General features: G+C 43.1%; 1 protein-coding gene across 1 annotated transcript in view; it reads right to left on the bottom strand.

Annotated features, from left to right (window-relative positions):
• The window catches only part of CUL2 (cullin 2), an 80,597-nt gene that overhangs the window by 46,249 nt on the left and 15,700 nt on the right, over positions 1–18,648 (bottom strand). Inside the window, exons 2-7 of the mRNA XM_018552331.1 lie at positions 17,347–17,487; positions 12,416–12,518; positions 10,887–10,981; positions 4,524–4,629; positions 2,937–3,019; positions 130–226 (exon numbers count right to left, since the gene is read on the bottom strand). Coding sequence (XP_018407833.1) covers positions 130–226; positions 2,937–3,019; positions 4,524–4,629; positions 10,887–10,981; positions 12,416–12,518; positions 17,347–17,465 — 603 coding nt within the window. The 5' untranslated portion in view covers positions 17,466–17,487. The remainder of the gene's footprint in view (positions 1–129; positions 227–2,936; positions 3,020–4,523; positions 4,630–10,886; positions 10,982–12,415; positions 12,519–17,346; positions 17,488–18,648) is intronic.

Here is an 18,648-nt window from a genome sequence, read left to right as displayed (position 1 = left end):
GTGTTGGGGGGGGGGGGGGGGGAAATACCGCCAGGCCTTAAAAAGAACACATTAATACAGAAGGTCCTGAGCCACTGTGCTGCTCCACAAATTATAGGGACGCAGTTCATCAATACAGGAATTACATACCTTTAAGGGAAATTTTTTCTTATACTGTTCAACATGAACAAAGGAGTTGATAACCCCGTGGATTACTTTTTGATTTGGGTTTTCCCCACATCGGTCACTAGAGGGAAGAAAACAAAGCCATGAAAATAGCGTATTCAAAACCCGAGGAGTTAAACAAAAATAAGCTAGGTAACAAACACAACTTTTTCTTGCTTTAAATAAAATTGTTAGCAATTCACACCAGGAAGCCAAGCTGTTGCCTAAAACTAGACAGACAACTGGAAGGAATATTAAAAAATTCAGATTTGTGAAGCAGAAAGTTACTGCACGGATGAACAAATAAAGAAGTGTAACCAGTACTTCTCAAAAATGACAACTTAAAAGTATATCTAAAGCCCTAACTTTTTTTTTTTTATTTATCACTTATGGATAACGAGGGTAAGGGGTTAGAACCTCTGTCAGGTTTTTAAGATCAAGAGAAAAATGGAGCACCAACACAAACTATTTAAAAAGGCTGTTTTCAGAAGAACTGAGGTGAGTGATTTACACTCATCCTCATAGTTAGAGCCGACGTGTGACATTGAAACTGTCACACCTCGACTCTATTGGTCGGGAAGTGAGAGAACACATAGCGTCCCTCGCCCCCGATCATCACTTCCCAATCATCTCGCTGCAGCGAGCGGTGACCATCAGTCACAGCTCCCCGCAGGGATTCCTCCCCTCCACGATCCTTCAGCGCTGAATGGAGGAACAGACGGTGAGGGGGCCGGCACAGCTGGCTCTGCCTCTAGATAGGCAGAGCCAGCTGTCAATCAGCCAGCTGGTGGATGAATCTCGACAGGATTGTCGGGATCCGTCCTGGCTGCGGCCATCTTAGTATATAGTGAGCTATAGCTCGCTATATACGGAGCTTTAGGTCACGTAAGGAGGTTAGTATATGTTCTCCTGTTACCCCAAAGAGAACTATGGGATAAAAAGGTTACTCCATAGTTCTCCCATAAGAGCAATTGATTGTCTTTTATGAGTAGTTGAAAGTCGACACGTTTCGGGGTTAAAGTGTAATTCCAGTGATCTGGTCACAATAGCGGATAACACAATCCTGGAGAAGTGACAGAAGGCCCTAAAAACTGAAGGTCTCTATAAGCTATACTAAAGATACTGTGATTTTAGATCAGAAACAGCACGTATATGTGGATCTCTTTTGTTCCCTTTAAAATACTTTATCTTTGCAAAAACAAAACAAAAAAACCCCACTAACTGCTAGAATCTAGAAAAATAGGATTTTGTACTCACCGTAAAATCCTTTTCTCTCCGTTCATTGAAGGACACAGGCAACAGATCGTAGATCCTGAATGGTAGGGTAATATCGCAACCTGCAGGAGAAGGACGCTAGGCACAAAAACTAAAGACCAATTATTTGCCGGCGCGTCTGGCAGACTTTGGCTGCCACGGACGCTGGGAGGATTGGGAAGAGGAGGGTTTGTTAAACTTACCGCCCTTGGCTTCCGGCGCTGTTCCTTCTTGCGCGCCTGGGGGAAGAAGGTACTCTTACCCCCGTGAGATCCTTAATGATCTCATCCAAGGTGGAACCAAACAGACGGTCCCCAGTAAAGGGCAGTTCCTGAAGAGCCTACTCGGAAGCCTGGTCTGCCGACCAGCACTGAAGCCAGAGCAAACGGCGAAGCGCCACCGCTGACATCGACACCAAGGGCGCCGCATCCAAGCCGAATCACAGACATAACGCAGGCCCAGCACCAACTGGTCCACCATTCCACAAAGGCGGGGGAGACGTTCTCCTCCGCAAGACCCTGACGTAACATTTTAGCCCACTCAGTTAGAGTCGAGAGACCAAAGCCGAAGCCAAGACCGGACGCATGAGAGCGCCGGAGACAGAGTACAGGGACCGCAAAAGCGCCTCAGCCTTCCTATCGGAAGGATCCTTAAAGAACGGAGAATCCTCCACCGGGATAATCGTGGCCTCGTTTAAATGAGAGACCGGCGGGTCCACCACCGGTGGCGAAGACCACTTAGACACAAAATCCTCCTCAAAAGGATAGCGAACCGAGAACCGTTTCGGAACCGCAGAGGACTTAGTAGGCCGTTCCCACCCCTCAGAAATGAAATCATCAAACAAAGGGATGTAAGGAAACACCGTGACAGAACGCAGACACACATGCGGCCCAAACTGCACGTGCGACAGCGTGGAAGTGCTGGCAATGTCCTCCATTTTAAGGGTCTCCCTGACAGCGCGGACTTTGTGCCTAGCGTCCTTCTCCTGCAGGTGGCGATATTACCCTACCATTCAGGATCTACGATATGTTGCCTGTGTCCTTCAATGAACGGGAGAGAAATTTCTATGGTTAACAGTTTATTTGTGTCACCAGATATTTAATGACAGAGGTTAATGATATGTACAATTAATTATAGCACAGGGAAGAACATCACACCTTAAACTCCTACACAACTTTTCATCAATATGATATTTTTCTTGTTCTTTAATGGAAAACCACGCTATATTTCAGTTTTAGCTACAAATGGGAATGTGCTCATTTAAAAGCAAACCTGTATATCCATTTTAAACTTTTAAAAGTAGAAGTCCTACCAGGAGCAAACCCCAAACAAACAATGTTTGTTATTATTCTAATAGCCAGAAAAGCGTTTTCTGTGTCCCTCTCTGATTTAATGTCACATTTCTGGTACTGGGGCCTGACTTCATGGCTAAGCTCTGCCACCCTTCTGCCCAATAAGAGAGCCTATACTAGCCACTAAGGCATTCTCTTCAAGAGGTGTGTGTTATTTAGCTTTTACATTGGATTAAAAGTACTTACCTTTTAATCTCTTTAAGAAGCATTCGGAGGACAGTGCCCTGCAGTGGTTCAATCATTAATTTCCTCCATAGATCAAGTGCTAACTGCAAAATATAAGATCATATTAATCTAACTGGATAACTTTCACAACAAAAACATTTCTTCTATAAATCACTATTAACAGAACAAGCTTGTATTAGTCACACTTCTGTAAAGACATTGTTCATTTTATTACACAGTCCACGTTACAAAGAATAAGTGTATTAATAAAAAGTCACAAAATTGTGAAAACAAAAACCTTGACAGATAATCTGGTTTAAATAAAATCTATTGAAAGTGGAAAATCGTTAATGCACAAGAAAACACAAACCGGAAACAACATTTTTAAACCCCCCCCAAAAAAAGGCCCTTAAACTGAGGAGCGAAGGGAGAGCTATCCTCCCTCCTTGGAAGCTGGGAAATAAAACAAGCTCTCTAGCAGAGGTAGAGTTCAGCCACTCATTGGCATATCCCCCTAGATTGCTTTTGTTTAGTGCACCTACTGCCCCCCTCCCCCCTCCTTCAGTTGGCAACATAAACCCAGAAGTCTTATGACTCCAGATGTGTCTCTCAAACAATAGAGTATAATATTTCTATCCGGGTTTGATGAAAGACTGACCCTCACTGCTGATCAGCACGTGTGGCCCCTGCAGTGCCTCCGGTGGCTTGCCGTTTTGCCTTCACTGGAAATTGTTGAAATTTAAGTGGTATCGAGGGCACCCAAAAAAAAGAGAAGCTTGGGGGGGTGGGGTTCTGGGGAGCATGAATTTGCACTATAGAGTAACTAGTTTTTTAAGCATCAAAACTAATGAGAAGATCCACAGGTACCCAAAAACTGTCGGCACTTGTATTTTTATGTACCTGATCCTATACGGGACTTTACTTCCTGCCAAAACTGCCATGGAAACATCCTTTAACCCAAATATGTAGAATTGGTACTGTAACCCAACAGACAGACTACAATACCAAAACTGAACCTAAATAAAATAAAACTGAATATATATATATCTCAATACTGCAGTGAGGAAATGATAAAGACCTCTTTATATTGTTTGATGGAGGGGTGACTACTGTGTGCTGGTGACTGCCATCAGGGAAATCAAACATACTAAAAATACAAAACTGTGTACATTTAAGAGATCACAGGTAGGTGAAAACAAAATAATAAGACAATCTCAAACTGGGACACATGTATCCATCTACTGGTAGGAAAGCCAGGCCCTACACCTTCCCAGCATGTATGTCACCATGTGATATCCTACACCAGAAATAAATCATATCATATCATTTTTTTAAAAGAGAATGGTGTCATGAATATAGGTGGAGTGATGCTATGCAGTCAACAAATGCAGAACTGGAAAATGATGTCACTCCACCATGGTGGCTTTTGCCTGTGAACTGCCAAAGTGGAACCCATATCTGAATTAAATGCTGCATGACACTACATATACATCGGTCAGAAATGTCCTCAGATGAAAATGCAGCCTGGAGGCACTTTCATTTATTGGGCCTTCTGTCTTTTTACTACAACAGACAGCATAATAAACCACAGTCTATAGGAATACTCACTTCTCCTATCTCCATCAGCGGCTCATTCATATCCACACCTCCGTAGCCATACTGAAGGTCAGCTTCTGTTAGCTTGTTCTTTTTAATAAACTGTGTGTTGAGGTACCTGCAGAAGTGGAGGAATCACTATTAGCAATGAGAATTGGCTTTGCTGCAAACCTCAGAGCAGCAGCTGCTCATTATTTTTGCAGATGGGCACAGTGCCTCTCAGAGGCCTCTAATGTATTGCTGGGCCAAACACACGGCATGTGCATCACAGGATAAGACATGGAGACGATGAGCAGTGTGACACAGATGTACGCAGAGCTTCTACCATTCAAGTACTCTTCCAGCGGCAGATTCTAAAGCTAATGAAATGGAAATGAATCCCCTAAAATAATAAAAATAAGTCTGAGCTGAACGGCATGTGCTATATTACAGGAGAATTATGGAGAGAGTGAAGTACCCGAATCCCAATAATTAGAGCCAACGTGACACTGAATCTGTCACCCGCCTGTTCTATAGATCAAGAACCGAGTGATCACATACAACAGATCGCTCAGTTCCTGATCTTCTCCCTGCAGGGATTTCCCCCTCTCCGTTCCTCCACCCCTGACTGGAGGGACTGACCGAGGAGGGGGCGGGCACAACTGGCTCTGCCTCTAGATAGGCAGAGCCAGCTGTCAATCAGGTGGCAGGGTGTATGACGACAATATTGTTGCGATCTTTCCTGGCTGCAGCGCGGCTCTGTGCGGTCAGCATTGCCTACGATATGCTGAGCTTTGGTTGACAGGAGGACATAGTAAATGTCCTCCTGTGACCCTACAGAGAACTATGGCCTAAAAAGGTTGGGCCAAAAGTTATCTATTAAAGAAGAACTCTGGGCATATGAAATCTTAACCCTTCAAGTGGAGCTACCCCCGCACTGCAAGGGTTAAGTGCTTGTTTTTTTTTTTCTAGGGAGCTAAAATAACAAAAAGACATATTCACCCAAACCTCAGAACCAGCCGTCTGCTAGAGTGGTTCCCCTGCAGCCTTGCTTCCCCTCTGCTCCGGCAGTCTAAGAACCCATGAGTGATCATATCTAATACAGTGTATTTGATGTGAGGACGTCGAGGGACATTACACCATTGAAGCGTAGGGGGAACAAAGCTGCAGGGACTGGTCTAGCAACCAGCTGGTTTGGAGGTACGTATGGGTGAGTATATATTTGTTATTTTAGCCCCTTAGACAAAAAAAAAAAAAAGCACTTAACCCTTGCAATGCAGGGGTAGCCTACTGCAATGGTTAAGATGTCAAATGCCCAGAGTTCTTCTTTATTTGAACATACATATATACTTTTTTTTACATTCATTTAGATTTTTATAGGATCATACATGTAGTTTGTCTGTCATGTATGAGCATTAATCTCTTTCTATGTAAATCTACTACTTAGGCCTGACTGACTGTAACCAATGTACTTTAAACCTGGCAGAGAATTTAAAAGAGAACTATGGGGTTACCTTTTTATCCCATAGTTCTCGTTAGGGTCACAGGAGGACATATACTAACCTCCTACCCGTGACCCAAAGCTCAGTATATAGCGGGCTATTGCACACGAAATACTGAGAGCGCCGCAGCCAGAACGGATCCCGACAATACGTTGAGATCCGCCCATCTAGCTGACTGACAACGGGCGCTGCCTATCTAGAGGCAGAGCCAGCTGTGCCCGCCCCCTCCCCGGTCTGTTCCTCCAATCAGCACTGGAGGATCGGAGAGGGGGGAATTCCTGTGGGGAGTGGTGACTGATAAGTCACTGCAGGGAGATGATCGGGAAGTGAGCGTGCAACAGTATGTGTTCGCTCACTTCTCGATCAATGGAGCTAACGTGTGACAATTTCAATGTCACATGTCGGCTCTAACTATGAAGATGAGTGTAAATCACTCACCACAAAGTTCTCCTTTAACTGCTCAATCTCTGTATCTTGCATTATTAAAGATTGCTATTAGGTGTAACAAATACATACAAAAATACATAAAAATATCCTAAAAGCAAGTCATACAATAATAACTATATTTACACTATACACTGAGTGGCCAGATTATTATCACCACCCCATCAGTACTTCATTGGGCCACGAGATAACTTCGTTGGGCCGCCTCGTGACTCCACGAGATGTTGAAAGGTGATGCGAGGAATCTGACACTGCACTGTTGCACTGTACCAGTCTTGCCACTCTCCGTTCTGCCCTAACATTGACTAGACGCTGACGGCCACAATTCGCACGTTCAGACCCAGATTTTCGGCTGACAGTCCAGTCTTTAAACACTTTAACAACAGCTGCTCTTGAACATTTAAGGAATTCTGCTGTTTTGCTGATACTCGCTCCATGGCTCCGAGCGCCAACAATCATCCCACGTTCAAAGGCTGTTAAATCGCGTTGTTTACCCATATCTTCAGAAACAAATCACTTCTACTGTCGTGGTAAACAACCTGCTTCCCTATTTATAAAGGTCTGGCCCTCTAGCAACTTCAGCGCCAAATTATAGCTAATTTGCCTACAAACGTCAGGTGGTCATAATAATCTGGCCACTCAGTGTAGTATTCCTACTACATCCAAAACATTTTAAGTTTGGACAGAGCAGGGCATGGTCAGAAACCGCAAGATTTCTTCTTTTTTTTTTTTTATATACCACGTGTTCCATTGAAGAGATTTGCCTAGACTTCCAGTCCATGGACAAAGCAGGAAGAGAAATGAAATCTCTCCAAAGGGAAAATCCCCTCAGAGATGTCAGTGAAGCAGGTGGCTCATAGTGAAAGCTTTCCCATTACCTACTGTTTTGGTGGCAACTGCAAACAATTTGGATTTCCTTTCACTATTGTCTCAGTTACAATGGCCAACAGAACAAATAGACAAGGTAAACCTCTGGGACACAGACAACAATACATACTTGACAGAAGCACCTTGGAATGGGGTAAGGTGCTAAAATAAAAGGCATTCAGAGCTATAGACGGTGACAATTAGGAAAATAGGAGTTTTGGCTTACCAGCAATATCAGTTTCTTGGAGTACAGTACTGTACAGGACACAGGCAAATTCAGAGGTGACTGGGTAATATGCAGGTATTATCAGATGATTGGACACTGGCCAGAGCTGAGGACCCTCATAAAAACCCTCCTACTCCAGGAAATCCTCAGCTTCTTTTTTTTACAAGTTGGAGTGGAAATGAGTGTATGGTATCGCCTTGAAGGAGGCCACCATCAGACCTCAGACCCTAATGCAGAAACTCACCAAGGGCTGGTCCTTGGCTTGAGGGTTCTGCAACTGCAAACACAGAGACCAAATTTTCTGTGGAGTAAAAAACACCCTGGCCTGATTGGCAACCCAGCTAAAACACTGCAGTGTTTAAATTCTCCTGTGGACATATGAACTCAGGACTTGCTCTGACCGTGCCTTCGGTAGAAGACTGTCCCAATATTCCACTACATGGAAACCTGGAGAATGCAGCAGTGCAAGAACAGGGGATAGTGCTTTGTGAACACTCGAGGGGTCATGGAAAGGGCAATCGGAAGTGCCACAAATTAAAAATGATAAGGCCCTCTGTAGAGCATCCTTCCACTGTGGGGAAGAGGGAAGATTGGAGGACATAAACCAAGAAGAAGAAGATTAGGATAACAGCTCCAGCTTTTAACTGTGGGAGACTATGGAGTGTACCCACAGATTCTGGAGATCTCAACTCCAAATGGATGCCAAGGCCAGCAGATGTCTCCCAATTGAGAAAATTGAGGCTTCACCTCATTGTGAAGGGGACATGGTGGCAGACTTGGAAGGTTCAGGTTCTTGGGCTAATGCTAAAACTGGGATCCCAGTTTAAGGCTGGGAGAGACAAAAGAAGCCCTTTCTGGCTGAAGCCAAGGAAGACTTCATGAAGGAAACCTTAAGGTGGCCATACACTTTACAACCATCGCAAGACCTTAGTCTTGCGATGGTTGTAAAGTAATTTTTAAAAAAAGGTACGATCTGCCCATCTTGGACAGGCAGATCGTACTCTCGATCATCGCAAGCCCGCCCCCGAGGGGCGGGCTTCCGATGACCGCAATGCTGAACGGGCAGTGTGCGCATGCGCACACCGGCCCGTTCAGCATTTGTCTCCCGAGCACCGTTCAAACCAGCCGAAAATTGTACGATTTTCGGCTGGTTTTCTAGCGTGCTCCTTAGACAAAAGACGTGCGACCGTACAGTAGAAACGGTCGCACGTCTTCGTTCACACTACTCGATCGTCGTACGATCGCGGGATTTCCCGCGATTCTCGTACAAGAATCGAGCAGTGTATGGGCACCTTTACATTTCCATTTTCTGTATAATAGAGTGCTCTTGCTCCCCAGTAACCTTTTTAATAGAGGTGTCTAATTCTTCTCCAAAAAGGCTTTCTCCTGCAAAGGGAATCCTTTCCATGCAGTTCTTGCAGACCAGTTACACAGACCAATACTTAAGCCACAGGAGTCTACAAAACTGCACAGACAGCAATACCAGCCTAGACAGCTGATGCAAATGTCAGCTAGGCTGTCCACACAGTAGCACAGGGGTACTGGCAAAACCTCCAGTCACCAAATCTTAGGGTCCATAGAGATAGAGTTAGGATGCCTAGCCATGTGTTTCCTCCAGGACGCTAGGGTTTGACATACCACCATGGAAAAAAAAAAAGGTTGGTGCGACCAGCAAAGGTTGCCTTAAACAAGGTTTCCAGGTGTTCATCCACCGAGTCCCTAAAGGCCGGAACATCATCCACTGGAACAGAGTGCGTAGGAAAGTTCTTAGTGGGCTTTTATTTCTTAAGTGAAGCCATACTAGTGACTTTGGGTCAATACTTTACAGGTGAAGCAATGGGTATGAATTCTCTAATCTCATGAACAGGTAGTGAAATGGTGTCATGTAGTTCCAGGGGCAGGGTCACAGTAATCAAATCCTCCTGAAAGGAAATTTTTCAGTCTTAGGAGTTACACACCTCTACTTCTACACCCCCTTTCTCCTCATCATCTGGCAATAGGGCAGTAGCCATGGCTGGTCTGAAACTGTTAAGAAGGCAAAGGAGGAGAAGGTGGACTACGCTTGCGCCCTCTGTGGCCTGATGCTGCAAACCCAGCAGATGTCTATCCCAGAAAAGCATTCATCAAGACCCAAACATCTTCCTGACCAAGACAGGAAGAGTGGGATAACCCTGTGGGGGTAAAGATGCATTACAAGAGGGCAGGAAGAGCGACAGCGGGATAACACATCTACCAATGTGTAGCAGAGTCCCTGGGGAAAACCTCAGGAAACCGCTTGCTACCATTAGCAGTAGTATTGCTGGCTATCCCTTTTCCTCCTGTCCCTTTGTGTTGGATGTCTGCCATGGTGAAAAGCCCCAACAGGTACTGACAATACTTAAAGCAAAAGGTTAAAGGGGGCCCCCCTGTCTGGTCTCTGTTGTCCCTGACAATGCTGACAATAGTACTGCTGCAAATCGTGTCAGATGCCAAGAAGGTCAGTGTGCTCCCTCCATGTGGCAACGATGGCAGCTGAAGCTCCCGATTCCCCTGCTGTTATAGGGGGGAGTATCAAGATGGCCACTGTATCAGCCTCCATACATTAACAGGGCAGCCTGGTGTACCAAAATGCCTACCAGTGGCATACACTGAGCATGCTGCAGTGACAGGACACCCCCCCATCCTCCCCATCTCAAAGCTGTCTGTGGCAATGCCCCTGCTGGAGAATGCAGGCAGGAGAAGGCAAATGTTGTGATATGGAATGGATATGGGGGGTCAAATCAAAAACATTGCAAACAAAACTTTGTGTGTTGGATGCTTTTTAAAGGTCCATTGTCTCCCTCACTTTGGATGAGTGTACCCCCAAAGGAGTTGTCAGGGTCACAGCAGATACGCCACTGCTCTGGACCTTTATGCACCCTTTGGTTAACCCAACGCACTGGACCACATGCCAATGTGGCCATCTAAATGCAGAATCCAGTGCCCAAAGCTACAGGCAAATCTTCAGACCTCTAGGGTCCGGGTACGGTTCTTGAAGCTATTGCCATGGGGCACCAATCCGAAAGTTGCAAGGTTGCCACCATAGCAAGATACTGCAGAAAAAAAAGGTACCTAAAACTACCACATCTCCCTCATTAGAGAGGAGACATCCATAACCTAAGGACACTAGCAAAAAACTGAGGATTTTCTGGAGTGGAAGGGGTGCATACCCAGTCATCTCTGAATGTGCCTGTGTTATGTACTGTATGATCAACAAAGAAAAGGTAACATTTTCTGATGTAAGTTTTCTGCCATATCTCCAAAATGCAACAAATTAAAAAGGTTCCAATAGTGGTAAAGGTATAATGTGGGAGGCCACTGAGTTCCAAACTAATTTACCTATATAAACAGTCCATGTAGTCCGCTCCTCGACTGTATTCCTCCCAGAACTTGTGATATACTACCAGAACTTGTTCAGCTGAATCCAACACTTTCTAAAAAACATAAAGCAAACAAGTCTGGTGAGGAAAAACACTGCTCGTCAAACACTTCTAAGAAACACTAGGCGCCGTCTTCCTTTCCTTTTATTTCACAAATGACAATGGTAGCAATTCACAAAGCGTTAATAATCTTAATTTCCAGCTGTTATTTTCAGATCTTATTAGCTCCAGCTAAAAATAACAGTCACTTTTTTGGAAGCAAAGTCTAATCTTGGTGTGTTGGCTTTGTGAATTGAGCCTATTGTCATAAAAAATGATTTTGGGGGAACATTTGGTAAATATAACCTATTACTGAAATGTGTGTGTGATACCTAGTCAAGTCACAATACTGTCAAGATAGAAATACTGGGAGCTGCCACTGCTGAGCTCTGTGAAGGTCAATGGCTGTCCTATGTCTCCGTGTTTGAATAAATAAAGAGACACTGCCACTTTGCCATTTAGGGCAAAATGGCAGCGACTGTGTAAAGCTGCACCCTCCAATACTCAGCTCTTCAGCCATCCTCCGCCGCTCTTTCCTCTGAAGCAGCAAAATTCTCAGTGGTTCCAGGTATGGGGAAGAATGAGACCCCCTCCCAAGATGCAGTGCTTAGCCACATGGTTACATGATGGAGGATGCTCTGACACCACCACACAGCAAGTATTTTGTTGGTAGTTGTGATCGAAGAAGGAGCAAGGAAGGTGGGTATGGGTGGGTCAGTGGGAAGCAGTTTTACACTCACTCACTTTGCCCTTGATGTAAAGTGGTATTTAATCCAAACCTTTTGTCCATTTTGGATGCAGTGTTCAGGAAAATGAGAACACATATTGCCAATGGGGCAGAGACAGTAACCACAATTTACATAAAACTTGCTCAGTTTATGAATTGCTATATACTTGTCCCACAGTTGTTTAGCATTAGGGTCTACACTTTACAGAGGTGCCTTTATGCAGCAGTATGCTTTCACATGCATTTGCAAATGTATGCATCAAAAGCTGTAGGGACATGTTGGCTTTTTTTTTTGTGCTAACTAGCTGAAAAGTGCCCGAGATGTAGAAAGTCAGCAGGTGATTCAGCAAGCATCCTCTCTAAACTCAACAAGGAGTTTTCAACATGCTGGAAAATGTCTGCAGGCAATAATGAGCACTTTTATCATTTTGGCTAATCTACCACAACATGGCCCTTTATGCTCCTATCAGTTACATTGTTAATAAAAATTGGAAGATGATTGGCAGGGCACTAAACTCGCTGACCTTAGCATTTGATGGATTAGTAGGAAGAGGGTTCTCCTCTAGAAATCACTTTAATTACTATGGGCGATAACATAGTTGTAGCCTTCTGCTCTGCATATGGTAAACTTTTATGGAAGCATGAGAAAAGACGTAAACACCTAATAGCTAAATAAGAAAATGACATGTTTTGATTCCAGGATCTCGCATGCATGGCCTTACCACGTGCAACTGTAGAACATGATTTTCCAGGAAGGTTTTGGTTTCTAAGTATAGTTTTTCCCCAAGTGGTTCTGGATAGGCAACGCACAGTGCATAAATATCTCTGGATACACATGTTAAAGATGCAAATTGAAAAACAGACCATCAAAACAAAAACCAGTAGAGAACAGATTGTGATTTCTATGGGTTACTGTATATAAGGCCATATATTTTTAACAGCCCATCATATTATACTGTGTAGGGTGATTAGGTCTCATCTTGCTTGTTTGTTGCCTGCATAGTCATTACAGTAATAAAATGTGATCTGGTCATTTAGTTGTATTAAAGTTAGAAGATATATATTCCAACATTTCTGAAACATTAAATACAAGGGACCTTATGTGTCAAGAGGAAATAAATGCAGTTTTACAACTGTATGCTTAAAAGCAGACAGACATACGGTGACACAAGTCCATCTCTCACACATGCCACCTTGTAAACAACTCTTACTGAGCTCAAATAGTAAGGAAGTATCGTGGTAGCCAAAGGGTACCTGCTTTTCACCACCGCTGGAGGCCTGCCAAAAACGTATGTGTGACTTATGACTTCATAAAAGCCAACAGTTATACAGGACTAACAATGATTGGGCCTAGTGACTGGATGCTTAGGAACCAAGTGCAGAAATGTGGCAGGCTGGGGAAGAAGCCATGTGCTCATCTATATCTGGATACATACCAGAGTTTCAGCAGCAGAGGGTGCTGGAAAGGCAAGATCTTATAGTGCCTGCTACCACACTGCTGCTTTGATTTTGTTAGATGCTCTGGTACCCATAATGACTGAACACTTGACTCAAAGCCTAGGCAGTCCTAAAGCCTAGATAGTGATCATGTGATCACTGCTGATGGGTAGGCTCTGCCTGAACTCTTAATCATATAAAACAGAGAGCTTGTGACCGATGATTAGGCTTTTGATCACCTAACTTTCAAACATCTGATCTAAAAAAAAAAGAAGCAATTTCTGCAACCAAAAGGCAAGTCGTTCCTCCTGAAGCATTCATAACTTTAGGTAGAAGGATCTTGTTGTGAAGCATTTTTATGCACCCATAAAGAGGTCTGCACTGAAGTGAGCCCCTTAGTGCTGTGTAAACTCATGTAAAAGACAGGTTTCTTTTAACTTCATTTTTTTTCTCTAATTTAAAATGTTCTGCAATTCTGATGCTGCATGAGTGGAGCTGAGCAAAAAGTCCGTCCGATATCCCTGTATGCACTGCATCTCCTCTGGGGCTGCTGGGTGCTGTACTGAAAACCGGTGGCACATACAATCAGGTTAGGTAGATTACTGCAGCAGATAGGTTCTCTCCTTATGGATACATCAACCACAACAAGGAGCACAAATTGAAAAAAATGTGTGGCCAGCAAGTCACATTAAAGCAGAGAAGCAAACAAAAGGGAGCAAGAATGGTAATTAAATAAAACAAAGGAAATAAAGAGGGGGGTAAAAAAGAAAAGTTACAGAAAAAACCTCAGAGACAACTACAAGATTTACAGGTGCCAGCAACAAACTGTAGCCAGTAGAGCTGAAATGGCAGTAGTAACATTTGTGATCACTTGGAGAAGGGAAGTCATCCAGTATGAGACACTCAAAGGCCGAGCAGTAGCAGACTGATGTTACACTGAGAAGCTGGGATAAGCCTGCTGCTGGAGCACAGCCAGGGACGTTATTGGGATGTCTAACCACAGACGCATTTGGTTAAGTCCACACATATGCGCTTGGTCCTTTAGCATCCATAAAATCTGCTATTATTGCAGGAGGAAAGTGTTTACAAGAATGTCAGAAAATAAACAATGAATGCACTTTGCCAGACTATACATCAGAACGCTGTCACTTGGCAACAACTAGTTAAAAGGACTGGTTCACCCATAATTGGTACACAGTACATGCCAGTAACATAAACTAGCCCAACTGGCTTCTTACATTAGCTGGGGGTCACTGAAAACAATATCACAACACCTGGATTAACAACCCACACACTGCAGCCATCAGAAGGTGGCTCAATTTTTCATCTGGAGTACGCGGTCCAGTTTTGGTCAGCAATCCACAGAAAGGATGTTAAGCTATGAGACAAGGCTACTAAATTTAAACTTGTTCACGTTAGAAGTGAGAAGACATGATTTTGATGTACAAAATGTTTAGTGGTGATGGCAACATCTGCAATAAACTTTTTACTGTAAACTCCGTAACAAAGACTAGAGGCCCCCACCTAAAACTGGTGGAGAAAAGATTTAACCATGTTTCTTTTAACTTCATTTTTTTTCTCTAATTTAAAATGTTCTGCAATTCTGATGCTGCATGAGTGGAGCTGAGCAAAAAGTCCGTCCGATATCCCTGTATGCACTGCATCTCCTCTGGGGCTGCTGGGTGCTGTACTGAAAACCGGTGGCACATACAATCAGGTTAGGTAGATTACTGCAGCAGATAGGTTCTCTCCTTATGGATACATCAACCACAACAAGGAGCACAAATTGAAAAAAATGTGTGGCCAGCAAGTCACATTAAAGCAGAGAAGCAAACAAAAGGGAGCAAGAATGGTAATTAAATAAAACAAAGGAAATAAAGAGGGGGGTAAAAAAGAAAAGTTACAGAAAAAACCTCAGAGACAACTACAAGATTTACAGGTGCCAGCAACAAACTGTAGCCAGTAGAGCTGAAATGGCAGTAGTAACATTTGTGATCACTTGGAGAAGGGAAGTCATCCAGTATGAGACACTCAAAGGCCGAGCAGTAGCAGACTGATGTTACACTGAGAAGCTGGGATAAGCCTGCTGCTGGAGCACAGCCAGGGACGTTATTGGGATGTCTAACCACAGACGCATTTGGTTAAGTCCACACATATGCGCTTGGTCCTTTAGCATCCATAAAATCTGCTATTATTGCAGGAGGAAAGTGTTTACAAGAATGTCAGAAAATAAACAATGAATGCACTTTGCCAGACTATACATCAGAACGCTGTCACTTGGCAACAACTAGTTAAAAGGACTGGTTCACCCATAATTGGTACACAGTACATGCCAGTAACATAAACTAGCCCAACTGGCTTCTTACATTAGCTGGGGGTCACTGAAAACAATATCACAACACCTGGATTAACAACCCACACACTGCAGCCATCAGAAGGTGGCTCAATTTTTCATCTGGAGTACGCGGTCCAGTTTTGGTCAGCAATCCACAGAAAGGATGTTAAGCTATGAGACAAGGCTACTAAATTTAAACTTGTTCACGTTAGAAGTGAGAAGACATGATTTTGATGTACAAAATGTTTAGTGGTGATGGCAACATCTGCAATAAACTTTTTACTGTAAACTCCGTAACAAAGACTAGAGGCCCCCACCTAAAACTGGTGGAGAAAAGATTTAACCACAAGGGGCGTAGGGGCTTCTTTTCAGTTAGAGCGGTTAAAATCTGGAGCTCGCTGCCACAAGCAGTGGTATCAGCAGAGTATTGAATCATTCAGATACCTTCCTCAGAGACCATAACATACAGGGGTACAGGTACTTTTAAAAACTAGCCACACAGGGATTCATATACACATACACACAAAGGTTGAACTTGATGGACCTGGGTCTTTATTCAACCTCAAAAATATGTAACTATGTAACTCTTCCAAATGTAACTGTGGTTTGACTTTAATTATGGAGAAAGGAGCAGGAACGAAGACTCACATAACTGTATCAGAAGGAGTGAAGAGTAAGCTCTTGCTGCTGAGCCCCTGAGAGATACAAAAAAACAGTAGGAACCACCACACGGGATCTAACCTCAGCTGAAATGTCAGTTTTGGGTGTACTAACCTTCAAAATAACAATAGTAAAATCAATGGTCCCTTAGAAGCTGGCTATAGTTATGGGACAGTTGTATTATGTGGTAAATCAGGTGACATCTCATCTCTACAGATGCCATAACACACTCCTGGCAGACTGACTCACAAGATAAGATTTAACTAATGGGTGAAAAAACCATGTCCAAGAATCTGTTTCCCCAGAGATGAAGTAGCACTTAGGGCTTGTTCACACCAAATGCAGACCAGATCTGCATGAGTTTCTGCACGCGCAGTGCAGTGTGTTTTGCCGCGTTTTTGACACATGCAGGACGGTTTTTGCAAAGTTTAGTTAAAAATAGGCTTTCTGTGCGTTCCAGTGTGTATGGATGCGTTTTTGATGCGTTCCAGAGCAGGTAAAATAGGCCTTGCTGCAGTTTCACACCTGGTGTGAAACTGCACCTGGTGTGAACAAGCCCTTACAATTTTGACTTCACTCTGATTTCAGGTTTTATATACTTGTTTTAGCTCAAAAACTGAATTGTGAGATGGGTATCATTTCTAGAACATTGAAAAATCAAAGCTAGTGCATTGTGGTAAGCTTACATTTTGACATGTGAGAAAATGCAAAAAGGGTGTAAACTGCATGTCAGCCACCACTATCGCTCAGACAAGTAGCATGAAATGTGGCCTAAGCATATGGCCATGTGCCTGTTTACCTTCATAGCCAAAAGAAAGTGCCTCTAATATAAAAGAAATAAATCTGCTTGTGCTTGGCCGTTTATCTAGGTGCTAAATTAGTAATGTTTCATTTAAAAAGCTGACATGATTGTTCTATTCCTTTCTTCTGAGCATCTGTTCAATAAATAGTGGGGGCACACATGGGGCACAGGCAGCAGCAGATTCAGTTTGGGAAACAAGCCTCAATAAAAGACCCCTGTATTCCTCACAATGCTTTGTCCATTCTTAGTAGGATTACAATGTTTCTAAACAAACAAACACCCGGTTGGTGGTCATTGATAGAATCCTAGAATGTTTGTATATTTCAGTCTTTCTGCTGGTTGAATATGTCTGGATACCAGGCTACAAGATAAACAATTCAATGTTGTTCAGTACCAACCCATATTTCAAAAAAGGATACGAGAATCTGTCATTCCAAGTTGCTCTTTCAACGTAATCCAGCTTGACAACAGCGTTGATTGTCAATAAAAGTTTGTTCCATGTTTCATCAAAATCCACGACTCGTGGCTTCAATGACATGGTGGGGTTTCAATGTTAAAACCTGTAACAATAATTAGAACAAAAAATGAATAACTAAATCCCAGGAGAGCAAAGTCAAAATAGCTAATTTGCCAACAGCAACATGATTTGAATTGATACAAACCGTAATGGATGAATAAAGCAGGGTTCCTGTGCTCTGGATGGTATTATCACCTATGTTTTACTGAATGTCTGTGCAACTAGAATCCTTATTGAATCATATGAACTGAGAGGAAATAAAGTACTGACACTACCACTGACCTAAAGTGGAACTGAACTCAAAAAGTGAATACGTGATATGTTATAGGAAACATTTATAGTTAATTGTGCCTAAGCAGTAGCCAGAAAAATCTACCTTGGTCTGGAAATGCACCTGAAATATAGGAGGGCACTCCCTTATATCTGAGGGTGCCTAGACGCCCAATAGTTGTATATCTGCAGCATGAGATCTCAGGCATTGCTACCTCTGTTCTCAGGAGATTTGGTTTTTCACTGCTGTGCCGATATCCGTGTTGGAGACTGACACACGGCAAAATCCTGCCTTTACCAGATGGCCATTTTACAGAAGTTAAATGTCACCTGTATTCTACAACAGGCACCGTCAGATGTCAACAACTTCACTCTAGACCACTCTGGGAGTGCTAGGACTGAATTGCTCTTGGTGCTGAAATTTCAGTGCAGAATAAGCAACTTTTGGAGCCAGATTGACAGAGCTATATGTGGATTTCAATTAATTCACAATTAGGGATAAGTGTTACCATTTAAGGGGATAAATTACATTTTCAGTTAAAAATACATAAGCAATTTGTTTTGTTTTTAGGGCGATGGTAAGGGATTCATGTAAGAGTCACCCTAAAGGTTAGGTCAAGGTTAGGAGTCAGGATATTATGGGGAAAATATTTTTTCCTACTTGCTTATGGTAACTTAAACCCTGTGCTGAAAAATACCCGTTTAACCATTATTAGGCTCATGTCAGGTCTGTTAAAAAGCAACATTATAGTCTAAGCTACTTTCCCTGAGAAAAGCGGAGTTAGCCTTTTAAGTAGTGGTTCACTTTTGGGGTGGGGTGTGAATAGACCTTCCAATAAACTTCACTTTTTTGCTCCATTTGTTCTGTTCAATACATCTTTGAAAGTGTTCTAGTATATGGTTGAGACGTTTAAAAAAAAAAGAAAGAATATAT

Source organism: Nanorana parkeri, unplaced genomic scaffold (genome assembly GCF_000935625.1).
Source record: "Nanorana parkeri isolate BGI_ZX_2015 unplaced genomic scaffold, ASM93562v1 scaffold84, whole genome shotgun sequence".
Taxonomy (NCBI): Eukaryota; Metazoa; Chordata; class Amphibia; order Anura; family Dicroglossidae; genus Nanorana; species Nanorana parkeri.
This window is presented reverse-complemented; position numbering and strand designations above follow the sequence as displayed.